This window comes from Ochotona curzoniae, unplaced genomic scaffold, assembly GCF_017591425.1.
Source record: "Ochotona curzoniae isolate NIBS_2020 unplaced genomic scaffold, NIBS_Ocur_1.0 contig_605, whole genome shotgun sequence".
NCBI lineage: Eukaryota > Metazoa > Chordata > Mammalia > Lagomorpha > Ochotonidae > Ochotona > Ochotona curzoniae.
In genome coordinates this window covers 4,917,157-4,930,223 of record NW_024466491.1, presented here as the reverse complement: position 1 = coordinate 4,930,223, position 13,067 = coordinate 4,917,157, and the positions used below count along the sequence as shown (strand labels likewise).

Genomic DNA, 13,067 nt, shown 5'->3' with positions numbered 1-13,067 from the left:
GGCGAGCACCCCCGGCTACCCCCGCGGTGCGTCATGGGAGCGGTAGTTCCGCTGGCTCCTCGGTCACAATCGCGCTGTGTGACGGGAAGTGTAGTTTTGAGGTGAGCGGGGGGCCGAGGCGGGGAAGCAGCGGAGAAGGTGGGCGCGCTCGCCTCCATGGCCGGGGCTCGCGTCCACTTCGGGGTCCTTTTCGTGGTGCGAGTGGCGCTGGCCACTGTCTACTTCCAGGAGGAGTTTCTGGACGGAGGTGAAGGGGGCCCCTCACCCCTGTGGGGACCCTTTGCACCTGGTCCCCCTCTAACCAGGGCTGTCCTTCTGTCCCCCCCACAGAACGCTGGCGCAACCGGTGGGTGCAATCCACCAATAACTCCCAGTTTGGGCATTTTAGAGTCTCGTCGGGGAAGTTTTATGGTCACAAGGAGAAGGACAAAGGTTAGTGTAGAATCCGAAAGAGGGGAGGGCAACTGGACTCCACCCCGCTGTGTCGGGCTGGCGGGAAAGCCAGTCAAGGCACCTGGGGTCGCCCAGGTGGACACCCCGATGGCAGGGCCTGGGCACAGTGGGAAAAGCAGGGGGAGCTAGGGGAAGACGGCAGCAAGTTTGACAAGAAAATTTGACCTCAGACCCAAGGTTGGAAGCCTAAAATGTGGGGATTTGCAAAAAAAAAAAAAAAAAAAAGGAGAAAAGGAGTTATCTTTATTGGAAAGGAAGATTTTACAGAGAGAAGTGGCCGCCAGTGGCCACAATGGCCGGAGCTGAGCCAATCTGAAGCCAGGAGCCAGGATCCTCTTCCAGGTCTCCCACACGGGTACAGGGTCCCAAGGCTGTGGACCATCCTCCACTGCTTTCCCAGGCCACAGGCAGGGAGCTGGGTGGGAAGTGGAGCAGCTGGGAATTGAACCGGTGCCCCTTTGGGATCCTGGCACTTGGAGGTGGAGGATTAGTCAGTTGAGCCATGGCACCGGCCCCCTTGGCCCCCTGCCTGGCCCGTTTCGTGACGTGGAGTAACAGCGCCCAGCCCTCTGCCTCCTTATGTCTGAGAACCAATGCTCCGCAAGCCATAGCTAATTTACCATCTTATTTCTGTCTAGCCACAAGGAATGGAGTGGAGAATGGGTTGGGACATTTTTGTCTTGTTTAGGGCGGGGCAGGGAGCCAAGAGTTTCTTTTCCTGGCCTTGTGGGAGCTTGGAAGGCGGTTAGGGTGTATTGGGCACTAGAGTAGAGGGGGAGGGAGGGGGGAGGTTAGCCGGGAGGCACCAGCACCCAGATGGAATGTTCCAGAGTGCCCTCACACGTGCGGCGGTGGCACTGTGGCCCCTCCGTGCTTTGTGGATGAATAGAAGAGAAGCCCCAGGTCCCCAGGCCTGACGTCACAATGAAGTGAAACGGGACTGATTTGCAGTTCTCGGGCCAGGCTCCGCAAACGCCTTCACGCACGGTTCATGGCAAACATCGTGCTGGCCATGGAGATGGGCCTGGGAGCCTGATGGCCCATTGGGTCCTGTGCGGAATGAATGCACTGCACCCCACGAGTGAACAATCCACAGTAAACGTTACCCTTCTCCCCCTTCTGCGTGACAACCGCTGCCGGGCCCCAAGTGGGACTTTTTTTTTTGATGAGGGGATAGAGGGGCACCCCGATCAACTTGATTCCAGCCTCCCCAAGAGTTTTGATGTCTCTGATAAAATAGCGTAGTGTTCACACCAGACCCTGTCTGCCGGACGCCATCTCTGGGGTGCTTAGGATCCCCTGGAAATGCTGTGCACGTGGCTGTTGGAGTGGGCAGGGTAGGAGAGAGGCAACCTTAGAAGGAAGGCTGGGCATTTGCAGCAGATTGCTGCCACGGGTGGTGTACGCCCCCCATGGCACCCCGGGGGTGCGGAACCCACTGCAGTCCTGCAGGGGGGCCCAGGCGTGGGGAGGGGGGTGTGGCGAGCAGGCGGAGCCTCGGCCTCCACCAGCGCTTTCCGTTGCAAGGCCTGCAGACCACGCAGAATGGCCGCTTCTATGCCATCTCTGCGCGCTTCAAGCCCTTCAGCAACAAGGGCAAGACGCTGGTGCTGCAGTACACCGTGAAACACGAGCAGAAGATGGACTGTGGCGGCGGCTACGTGAAGCTCTTCCCGGCCGACGTGGACCAGAGGAACCTGAGCGGGCAATCACAGTACTACATCATGTTCGGTGAGTGCACGCTGGCCGCCCGGTCCAGAACACCTCTGTGCGGGGGGGAGCAGGGCGATTGTGCTGATGAGAGAGACAGAGAGAGAGGGGCTCCAGCTCTGCTCCCCAAGTAGCTGCAACAGCCAGGGCTGGGTCAGGCTGCATGCAGGAGCCGGGAACTCTGGGGGGCTGTGACTCAAATACCTGGGACCGTCCAGGCACAGGAGCAGGGAGCTGGATGGGAAGTGGAGCAGCCAGGACCGCAACAGGCACCCACCTGCTGGCCTGGGATGCTGGAGGCTTAAGGCTCATCGCAGGGCTGGCCGCATCAGACTCGGCTGGCGCAGCGAGCAGAGTAATCACCGAGGTTTGCAGCAGGAGGAACCCTCGCCCACAGGGTGAAAACCGACATGCTTTGGGTTTGGGGGGGTAGGGATGCCCCGCTGTGAAACATCTGAAGATACGCTCAATTCCAAAAAAGGTAGAAATTCAAACCACTTCCCAGAGCCAAGCAATTGTTCAAAGTGACTCTCAGCCTCTGTTACAGTAAGGTCTGGTACCACCCTGTTGGCTTCTGCAAAAGTTTCTAGAAAAATAGAGTATTGGGGGCCAGCATGGTGGCTAGTGGCTCAGCAGGCTGATCCTCAGCCCTGTGGCGCTGGAATCCCATATGGGTACCGGTTCAAGTCCCAACTGCTGCAGTTCCCACGCAGCTCCCTGCCTGTGGCCTGGGAAAGCAGTGGAGGACGGCCCAAAGCCTTGGGACCCTGCACCCGTGTGGGAGACCCAGAAGAGGCTCCTGGCTCCTGGCTTTGGATCAGCTCAGCTCTGGATGCTGTGACCACTTGGGGAGTGAACCAGCAGATGGACGATCTCCGGGTCTCTCCTCTCTGTAAATATACCTTTCCAATGCAAATTAAAAAGAGAAATGAAGAAAGGGAAATTTCTGGGCTGGCGTGGCGGTGTAGCAGGGAAAGCCATGCACGCCATGCAGGTGTCCCACCTGGATGCCAGCTTTTTGTTTATTCCATTAGTGGTGTTTCCAATTTCAAAAACAGAAAGACAGTGAGCTCTCCTCTGCTGGTTCATTCATTTCCCTAAAAACCTGCAATATCTGGAAATGTGCCAGGGCCCAGGCCAGGAGTGCCAGGAGCGCAGTGTGGGTCTCCCACGCGTGCTGTGCCAGGGAACCAGCCACTTGAACCATCACCCCACTATGCAGGAAGTGGTCACGGTACCCCAGGAACCCTCGTGTTTCCACTGCTGGGCTGCATACCCAGCCAGCTATTCCGGAACACGCGTGGCAGGGTGGCGGGGAAGGGCGGTGTTGCCTCTGGTGACGGGCCTGTGGGAATAGGTTGAAAACGGCTGATTTTTTTTTTTTTTGTCTCGTAGGACCCGACATTTGTGGATTTGATATCAAGAAAGTACATGTAATTTTACATTTCAAGAATCAGTACCATGCAAATAAGAAATCCATCCGCTGCAAGGTGACTACCGTCTGATGCCGACGAGGGGCCGGGCGCACGCCTGCCCGCTGGCAGCTTCCAGAAAGTCATGATGAGTCTGCACTGTTGAGCTGAGCCAGGGACGGGTCCTAGCAGCCTACCTCTGCTTCCCTGGTTCCCACCGCGCTGGCCCGTCGGACACACTCGCCACACTAGCTTGGTTTTTAATCATGGTCATTTTCCTTTGATTTTTTCTTGCAAGCTATAACATCTTACTAACATTTACCCCCAAAGGGCTTTACAATAGGATAGCCGTATTTTAGGCACAGTCATCCACAACAAACGTGGTACTGTGAGTTGAGAGAACATGCTGAGGATATGACATTAGCCTTAACACATCAGCAGATTCTTAAAGGGGGCTGCTGCTTTTTTTTTCTCCTTGTAAGAGTTCTTTATCGAAAGGCAGAGTTATGGAACGGGAGTCCATGAGCTGGGTCGTTCACCTGAGAGCTGTGCAGCATCGCAGACTCAGGATGGCGCCGGAAGTCAGGCACCCCAGCCTGGGCTCCCTGCCGGGTAGCAGGCACCCAGGCACTTAGGCTAGCTCGCTGCTTTTCCGGAGAACATCAACTGGGAGTTGGCATTGGAAACGGAGGAGCTGGGACTCGAACTCACGCCCATAGGGGGTGTTGGAATTGCAGGTGGTGGCTGTTACGCCCCAGCGCCGGGCCCCCCCATAGCTGTTCTGTAATTAGTCTTACCCCTCAAGGGGGAGCGCTCACCGCCTCCTTGACGCTTCCTCCCTGGGCCACAGCCACGCGACAGAGCGGCCGTCACGGCTCCCCAGGTGCCCTGTGCATCACCGCTGGCCCAAGCCCTGTCCTGCGAGGGCCACAGGCGAGCCCTCACACCAACACTCCCTCCTGTCCTTGGCTTTTGGGCCCAAGGGCTGGCCGGTGTGACACCTGCCGAGCAGTTGTGCAGTTACGCCACGGGAGCATGGGAGAAACGCAGAAGAGAAACCTCGGGGACAGTGACGCCCACCAGGCACGTGGCATGGCCCTGACCCCGAGGAGCAGCCCTCAGGCCGCCGCTGGCTCACTCCCAGGCGGCTGCAGCAACAGCCAGGGCAGGACCAGGCCGCAGCCAGGCAGCAAGGGCCCAAGCACTCGGACCATCCTCAGCTGCTTTTCCCAGGCCACGAGCAGGGAGCCGGGAGGGCAGAGGAACAAGCTGCCTGTTTCGGGCCCGTGGAGGCTCGTGCAAGGTTTCCGCGTTGTTCTTGCCCGAACGTGCAGGTCGATGGCTTCACACACCTCTATGCTCTGGTTCTAAGACCAGATCTTTCCTACGACGTGAAAATCGACGGGCAGTCCATCGAGTCCGGGAGCGTCGAGTACGACTGGAACTTGACGTCGCTGAAGAAGATGGCCCGGTCCTCGGTGGGGCCTGAAGACTACGCTCAGGGCGCGGGAGACAAGAGCCAGGTGGGGAGACTGCCCGGTCAGTGCGCTGGCCCTGGGGCTGTGACCTCGATGGTGACAGCGTGACCAGGGGCCGCCCCCGTTCCCGCCCAGACATGCCCCCTGCAGGCACTAGGCCGGCCATCCACAGAGGGAGGACAGCTCTGTGTGTCTGTCTTGGGGCTGTCCTCTGCTGCTTTCTTAGGTACCTGAGCAGAAGGAGCTGGATGGGAAGCAGAGCAGCTAGCACTCCAGCCTTTGCTCAGCTTCTGGGGTGCCAGCGCTGCGGGTGGAGGCCTGCCCCACAGTGCCACAACACCAGTCCCTGCCCCAACTGTGTTGAACTTAGCCGCCACTCTGCATGGTTGACCTGTCGCCCTTGATGGGGATTGCGTGGTGGAGACAAAGATTGGCAGCTCTCATCTCTTGGTTCACTCTCTGAATGCCCATAGTGACTGGGGCTGGGCCGAGCCCTCAGGTAGAGGCTGGCCCTTGGTCCAGACTAACCACGTGGACTGGGTGGCACCAGCTCCCATCATTCGGGCCATCAGCACTGCCTCCCCCCGGTCTGCATTCGCCAAGAAGCCAGACCAGGACTGCAGACAGCAAGACACACGGGTAGGGGGCCTGTGGCCCAGTGCCTGGCCCGCCCCGCTTGGAGGGGACCAGACCCTCGTAGGTGAACAGGGCTCATGGCCCGCTGATGTGTGTCGGTCTCTGATTTTATTTCTTTATTGGGAAAGCAGAGTAACACACACACGCACATGTATCTCCCATCTGCTGGTTTATTCCCCTCAAATGTCCACCACAGCCAGGACTTGGCCAGGAACCCAGAACTCCGTCTAGCTGGCAAGGGACCCACGTCCCACAGCCAGCTGAACCTGCCGCGTGTCCTGGGCGCACCAGCAGGGAGCTGGACTGGAAGCGAGGCGGCGAGGACCGGGCCCCCCATCTCACCGCTCGCTCTTTCGCCTTGCGTGTCGCTGCAGGACTGGGAGAAGCATTTTCTGGACGCTGGGGCCAGCGAACCGAGCGACTGGAACAGCGACCTGGAAGCGGACTTTCCGGCGCCCATGCTGCAGAAGCCGCCGTACCAGGTGGGTCACCAGCACCACGGCCCCGCGGGGTGACCGTGGGCCGCCCTTGGCCTGGGACCCCGCCCCACTCCCACCCTGCCTTGCGGCTCTGTCGTCACAGGATGGCCTGAAACCCGAGGGCATCGACAAGCATGTTTGGCTGCACCGAAAGATGAAGAATACCAACTCCCTGACGGAGTATGACCTGGCAGAGTTCGAGAACATCGGCGCCATCGGGCTGGACCTGTGGCAGGTCTCTGAGGGGGCTCAGGGCGTTTTGTCTTGGAGCACCCGGGGCTGGCTGGACCAGGGCACGTGGTGAAGAACAGGGGTGCGGGCCGGGCGGCCCCGTTGGTGTGTGGTCTCCGGCCGGAGCGGCAGCCAGTAAGATGGGGAGCTGGGGAGCATCCTGAGACCGGGCAGAGCCTGCTCTCGGGGTAATGGATGGAGTAGGGAGTTGGCACACCCCCTGCCGTCAGCACTAGTCCGTTGTTGGGTCCCAGGATGTAGCCAGCCTCCTGTGGGGCGCCGCCTCTGGGGAGTCCCACCACTTGAGACCTGTGGGGGAGGAAGCGACACCCAAACGTGACCCTTGGCTGTGACGTGGCCGGACTCTGAGCCACAGCCTGCGCTTCCTCCTTTATGTTCATGCTGTTCCCTGAACACCTGCTATAGCCTACCGGACCCAGACTCCGGAGAACGCAAGATGTATTCATTTATGGATTCTTAAAGGCGGAGTGTCAGGCAGGGGGAGCGTGTGTATCGTGGTGGGCAGCGGGAATGCAGCCCCCCTGAGCCACGGCGTGGGCAGCTGGCAGAGCCAGCGGGGGTCAGGGCCTCTGGCACGGACACAGACGTTGGTGCTACTTGCGGCTTGGGAGTCTCTGCGGGCCTCTTGGTGGTCTCCCTGTGTGTCCGGGCTGGGCCGTCAGCGTCCCAAGAGTTTTCTGGAAACGGATGGAAGCCCCACCCGGTGTTGAGAGCCAAGACGCGTCCAGCCGTGAGCCGCGTCACAGCCGCCACGCCGGCCTTGTTCCCCGCTGCAGGTGAGAGCCGGGACCATCTTTGATAACTTCCTTATCACGGATGACGAAGAGTACGCGGAGAATTTCGGCAAGGCCACGTGGGGCGAGACCCGGGTAGGACATGCACCACATGACGAACACGTGATTAGCATAGATTTAACATATGCGCCCGTGGCCCCGAGTCAGCACTCACCCCCAGCAGCAAACGCCATCCCATCGCATAGCTCAATATCGCCTCTCCTCAGATACACAGAGAGGAGGAGAGACAGAGAGGAAGATCTTCCGTCCGATGGCTCACTCCCCAAGCGGCTGCAAGGGCTGGAGCTGAGCTGACCCAACGCCAGGAGCCGGGAGCTGCAATCCTGGTGTCCCATGGGGGTGGTGGCTTGGCCTGAAGCCCTGGGGCCCTCCAGTCTTCCCCAGGCGCACTGGCAGGGAGCCCGGACAGAAGCAGGCTTGGGACTCCGAGAGCGGGGTGAGGCTGCTGGATGGTCGCCCCTCACAGTCTTACCTAGTGTCTTGTCTAGAATATTCTGCATCCTGAATACTGTGGATGTTGGAGCAGGAGCTGTGAAAGTGCGCTGGTTAGGGAGCCAGGGACCAGGGGCGGCGTCAGGACCCTGCTGCGTCCCTGATGCCTCCTGGTGGACAGCAGCTGTCAGCGCAGGTGCTCCTGGTGCCTGACCCAGGACGCAGCTCCTGCCGCTCCCAGACATTTGGGATGGGGTGGGGGGGGAATGGGCCAGCAGGTGATGTGGAAGTTTCTGGAAGGCAGAGCCTGCCTCCCACCCATCTTTCATCACACACAGCCTCCGCAGCCTTTCCTTTTGTTTGCCTGCCCCCTGCAGGACCCAGAGAAGGAGATGGACGCCATTCAGGCCAAGGAGGAGATGAAGAAGGCACGGGAGGAAGATGAAGAGGAGCTCCTGTCGGGCAGGTTCCAGGGACGCAACAACCACTTCCGCCAGTTTCACCAGCGTGGCAACCAGGAGCTCTAGCGACCCGGTAACGCCTTGCCCCCCGCTCTAACACGGTGCAAGGCTGCAATGTGTGTGTGGTGACGTGTCTTCATTCTCTCCGCCGAGGGGTCCCCCCCCCCGTCCCCGTCCCCACCCGGCTCTCCGCGAAGCCCCCCCTGTCTTCCCCACTGAGCCCACCCCAGCATTCCCACCCCTGCCTTGCACGAGCAACACCCACCACATTCCTGTTTTTTATATAAAGAATCATCAAGGAGACTTTGCAAGAGTGCACCTTTATTTATTATTATTATTTTTAAAATTTTGATAATCTTCACATAGTTGATTAGGGCCCAGAGGGTCAAGGGTTACAGGAAAGCGGGTAAGACCATGGTTTCTGCAGTAGTTTGTTTTTCTGTATCTGGGGGAGAGGGGGAGATAAAGGGAGAAGCCCCACCCAGTCTCCCACCCATCCCAGGACCCCTACAGATCGCCTGGTGTCCCCCCTCCAAACCACTAGGTCTCAGTACCCTCACTTACCTTCGAGGAGAAGTTACCCTGTCGTTTCGAGTCCCTACGGGTTGATTCTTAGAACGCACGGTGGCCTCGTTGACACGCGTACCTAGGGAGCGATTCCACACCCCCAAGACCGCACAGCTCGCTGCTGGGTGGCCAGCAAGGCGGAGCCTGGCGCCAACTGAAGAAGCTCCTGGCTTCGGATTGGCTCAGCTCCACCCGTTATGGCCTCTTGGGGAGTGAAGATCCCCCTCTCTGTCAATCAGTTGTCTCTCCTCTGCATTATCTGAATATCAAAAAAAAAAAACCCCAAAAAACCAAAAAACAAGAAAGAGTCAGAGATCAAACATGCATTGAGTGGGGCCAGTGCTGGGCGGTGTGGGAAAGCTATCGCCTGTGACACTGCTTCCCACTGGACTCGGTTCATATCCTCGCTAACTCCCCTTCTCATGCAGCTCCCCGCTGGTGTGCCTGGGAAAGCCGCAGATGGCTTCAGGGCTTGAGTGTCTGTCTCTACAGCCTGGCCCAGCTGTAGGGGTTGTGGCCACCTGGGATCACCTGGGGCCATCTGGGAGCACCTGGGACCCTCTAGGACCCATAGGGGCCACCTGGGACCACCTGGGACCCTCTGGGGCCACCTAGGACCTTCTAGGACCCTCTGGGACCACCTGGGGTCACCTGGGGCCATCTGGGAGCACCTGGGACCCTCTGGGACCACCTGGGACCCTCTAGGACCCTCTGGGGCCACCTAGGGCCATCTGGGACCACCTGGGACCCTCTAGGACCCTCTGGGGCCACCTAGGGCCATCTGTGTGACTCCTGTCTGACTCCGCCCCCGACCCCGCCCCATCATCCCGGCCCCGCCCCTGTCGCAGTTACTCGGTCCCACCCGCTCAGTCGCGCACGCGCATCGCAGCACTCCGCCACCTCCCGAGTCCGGGCTGCGCGCGCAGCAGCGCCCCTGGCGCCTGGGCGCACGCGCGGCGGCGGCGGCCCCGCCCCCCCGTCCCCGAGTCCACGGGAAGATGGCGGCGCCGCTGCTCCCGGTGTCCCAGCAGGTAGGTCCTTGGCCGGGCCTGGCCTGGGGCCTGTGGGGGATGCGGCCTGGGGGTCCCGGGCCTGTGGAGGCATTCGGCCCGTGTGTCCCGGGCCTGGGGGTGCCTGCGGCCTGGGAGTCCCGGGTCTAGGGGACAATGCGGCCTAGGGGGTCTGGGGGTCCCGAGTTCTGGGGTTCCCGGATCTGGGGGACTTGGGGGCTCCCGGATCTGGGGGGGTCCTGGGGTCTGGAATCTGTGGGGTCCCGAGTCCTGGTTCTCAGGTCTCAGAGGGCCTTAGTCCTGGGGTCTCCGGGCATGGGGGTCCTAGGGACCCCGGGCCTGGGGGCCCTGGGGTCTCTGAGCCTCGGGGTCCTGGGGTTCACAGGCTGGGGGCCTAGGAGCGGCCCGGGGCGCGCTGGATGGGGCCAGAGGCGGTTGGACTGCGGCGGCTCCTGAAGGTGACAGGCCGGGCTGGAACGGGGGCGCGTCGGTGAGGGGTGAGCGTCCGTCGGCCCGTCCGTTGACCCTTGAAGGCTGTGCTCCTGGCCTCCGTGCTGCACCGGGAGCGCCTTCCACCATGTCCTTGCAGGGGGAGAGGAATGGGGGCGCCCCGGGTTGGTGGACCGACCCAGACGTGCCTGGAGCTGCCCTGTGCTTGGAGGACAGGCGCATTCATTCATTGCTGCTTGCCTGGAAGGACGTGTCCTAGGGTTGGGCCATTAGAGTCAGGTGCAAGGGAGCCGTGCAAGGTCGCCTGCTGCGCTGGGAACCCCAAAACTGCTCAGGTGCAGGGGGCGCTTGGCTAGCAGGGCACGGTGGCTGGTGTCGTGTTCCGGTGGCGCTGGCCTGAGCGTCGCCTGACGTCTGGAGGATGCAGTAAGAGGCTCAGCACTGGGCGGCCCTGGAGCCACAAGGATCGTTGCTGTTTGTTCTGGGGCCAAGCAAACGGGAAGAGAAGTGAGAGGCCTTTCACAGGACGGGTCAGTGCTCCCTGAGCTGAGACCCCCGGCCCGCTTGCCACCCTGTGGATTCACTCTTTATGAGCTAATGCCTTCTTGTCTCGGACGTGAACGTGTGACGGCCCACACGGGTGTCAAGGTTGCATAAAATGTGGGGGGAGGTGTTCAGTGGAACTCCTCCAAAAGCCTGAATGGGAAGGTGCACCTAGGCTTTTTCTTGGAATCTTTTCTACACTTCCTGCTTTAGTTGGACACTAAACGCTGGGTTGAAGTTTGGGTAGGATGGTGACAGCTGTCAGTGAGGGCGTTGGAGTGAAGTGTGTGAGGTCATGGACTGTGAGCCTGCAGGGGTGAGGCTGAGGGAGAGGAGGGTCCCGCGTCTTGGGCCTGCAGGGGTGGGGCTGAGGGAGAGGAGGGTCCCCGTCCTGTGCCTGCAGGGGTGGGGCTGAGGGAGAGGAGGGCTCCCTGTGCCTGCAGGGGTGGGGCTGAGGGAGAGGAGGGTCCCGCGTCCTGGGCCTGCAGGGGTGGGGCTGAGGGAGAGGAGGGCTCCCTGTGCCTGCAGGGGTGGGGCTGAGGGAGAGGAGGGTCCCGCGTCCTGTGCCTGCAGGGGTGGGGCTGAGGGAGAGGAGGGCCTCTAGCTGTCCGCAGATCAGGGCACGCTGGATGGGGGATCGGGGCCGTGTTGCACCTGCTGGGGGCCTTGGGGATGGAATCCCTGGTGGCCCGGCCCTGGCCGGCTTCTGAGCTTCCTCCACTGTGCAATGTGCCCATTCTCAGGGTGTCCCCACTGGCTGGCCCTGCCCCCCTCGTGGGGGATGTCCTGCTTCCCAGAGGGCTTTGCTGGTCACCTCTGGCCCTCTAGCTGTGCCTTCCCACCACAAGGTCCACAGACAGCAGTGTGATGCGAGAGCAAGGCCAGCCATCTCACCCAGTGTCCCTGCTTAGTGCCCAGTGCCCCGCGGCCAGACTGTATCAGCTGAACCCACTGAACGGGGACCTCGCGTCCACGGTGTTCACGTGTGCGCAGCTGTCCAGCTCTGTGTGGGTGGGGGACATAGAGAGGATGACAGGCCAAGGCCTCGGGACTCAACTTCTGCATCTGTCCTTGCCAGGAAATTTCCTGGGGATGCAATCCCACCCCGCCCTCGTCCTTAGCTCCAGGGTCCTTCCTGGGGACACACCCCCACCCTGCCCTCCTGCAGCTTTGGGTCCTTCCTAGGGGCCCTGGTGGGAGCACTCAGGTTACCCCACAGCTGGCCTGGCTATGAGTCCCCCGCATTTTGGGTTGGGACAGTTGGGGAGCGCCCTGGGGTGTGCCGGTGGCCAGTTGAGGGTGACAGGTCAGCCAAGCAGGCAGGTGGCGGCCTCGAGGAAGAGCTGAGATGAGGAGGGTACTCCGCAGTGCCATGCGTGATCTGTGCTCTTCCTGTCAGCTTCCCTCCCCACCTCCTGCATCTCTGCCCTTCCGGTCAGGTTCACCCCGACCAGCCCCAGCAGCCTGCTTCTCTCCTGGCCCCGCCCCACCCTGCAGAGTCCGGCTCCCGCCTCACCCGTGCCCGCCTGGCCTGCCGGATTGCACCCGGAAGGGCACTGCGGGTGCGGCCTTGCCTTCCCACTCCATCCCATGCCCTTGTAGGATTCATCCTCTGAATCAGCTGCTCCCCTGCCCACACACTGCTGTGGCCAGTGTTCTCCCTGGAGCCCTGCCCCAACCCTGCCCCACCCAGCCTCAACACCCCTTCTCCTCTAACCACTCCTCAACTCGGGGTGCTTCTGGGTGCTGTCAGCCGCTCCTGCTGGGTCCTGCCTGCCCTGGGCCCACCTCTGACGCCTGCTCTCAGCCCCTCTTGCTGGGTCCTGCACTCTCAGGACCAGCCCCTTCCGCTGGTCCTCTGTGGTCCCTTTCAGGGCCCTGTGTCGGGATGTCCCCGCTCCTTCCTGCTTCCAGCATCCCGTGTGCTTTTTTTTTTGTTGTGGGTGTCGGTGTTGGTGGAGGCTTGCATTCCTGCTTTGCATGTGCAAAAAGGGGTGCCGACCCAAGCCCCTCAGCAGGCTGGGACCCCCAGCTGCCTGCTGACGTACCCTGCCATCCCATGTTCCTTAACGCTCCTGGTGCCCATGGGGCTCCCCACCCGGAGCTGCACCCCTGGCGGCTGGAATGCGTGCGTGTCCTTCTGACTGGGATGCCATTGGCAGTGAAGGATCTTGGCAGAGTGTCCCAGTGACAAGGGGACCCGCCCTGAGAGCACCGAGATTCTTGGTTCTCTTGGCCTGGCCTGCTGTCGCCTGTGGTGACATTTCTTACATTTTGCATCCAATTGGACCCAGCGCTAGAGCTCAGTGGTTAAATTCTCCCCTACGGGCACCAGTTCGAGTCCCGGCTGCTCCACTTCCCATCCAGCTCCCTGCCTGTGGCCTGGGAAA

At 61.1% G+C, this 13,067-nt stretch overlaps 3 protein-coding genes across 8 annotated transcripts in view; all 3 read left to right on the top strand.

Moving 5' to 3' along the window:
- The window catches only part of LOC121163398 (coiled-coil domain-containing protein 130-like), a 469,842-nt gene that overhangs the window by 334,106 nt on the left and 122,669 nt on the right, over nucleotides 1-13,067 (top strand). The window lies entirely within an intron of this gene.
- Nucleotides 114-8,218, top strand: CALR3 (calreticulin 3). Its single transcript, XM_040990874.1, has 9 exons — nucleotides 114-247; nucleotides 331-432; nucleotides 1,981-2,184; nucleotides 3,559-3,653; nucleotides 4,910-5,098; nucleotides 6,064-6,171; nucleotides 6,272-6,403; nucleotides 7,197-7,289; nucleotides 8,024-8,218. Exons 1-9 carry the CDS (start codon nucleotides 157-159, stop codon nucleotides 8,171-8,173), a joined length of 1,164 nt encoding a protein of 387 aa, XP_040846808.1. The 5' UTR covers nucleotides 114-156; the 3' UTR covers nucleotides 8,174-8,218.
- Nucleotides 9,649-13,067, top strand: part of EPS15L1 (epidermal growth factor receptor pathway substrate 15 like 1) — a 50,835-nt gene continuing 47,416 nt past the window's right edge. For all 6 annotated transcript variants that reach the window (XR_005884872.1, XM_040990734.1, XM_040990731.1 and 3 more), the window contains exon 1: nucleotides 9,649-9,705. Coding sequence is in view for 5 of the 6 variants with exons in the window: in XM_040990734.1 (XP_040846668.1) it covers nucleotides 9,673-9,705 (33 nt within the window). In the remaining variant the exon portion in view is untranslated. The remainder of the gene's footprint in view (nucleotides 9,706-13,067) is intronic.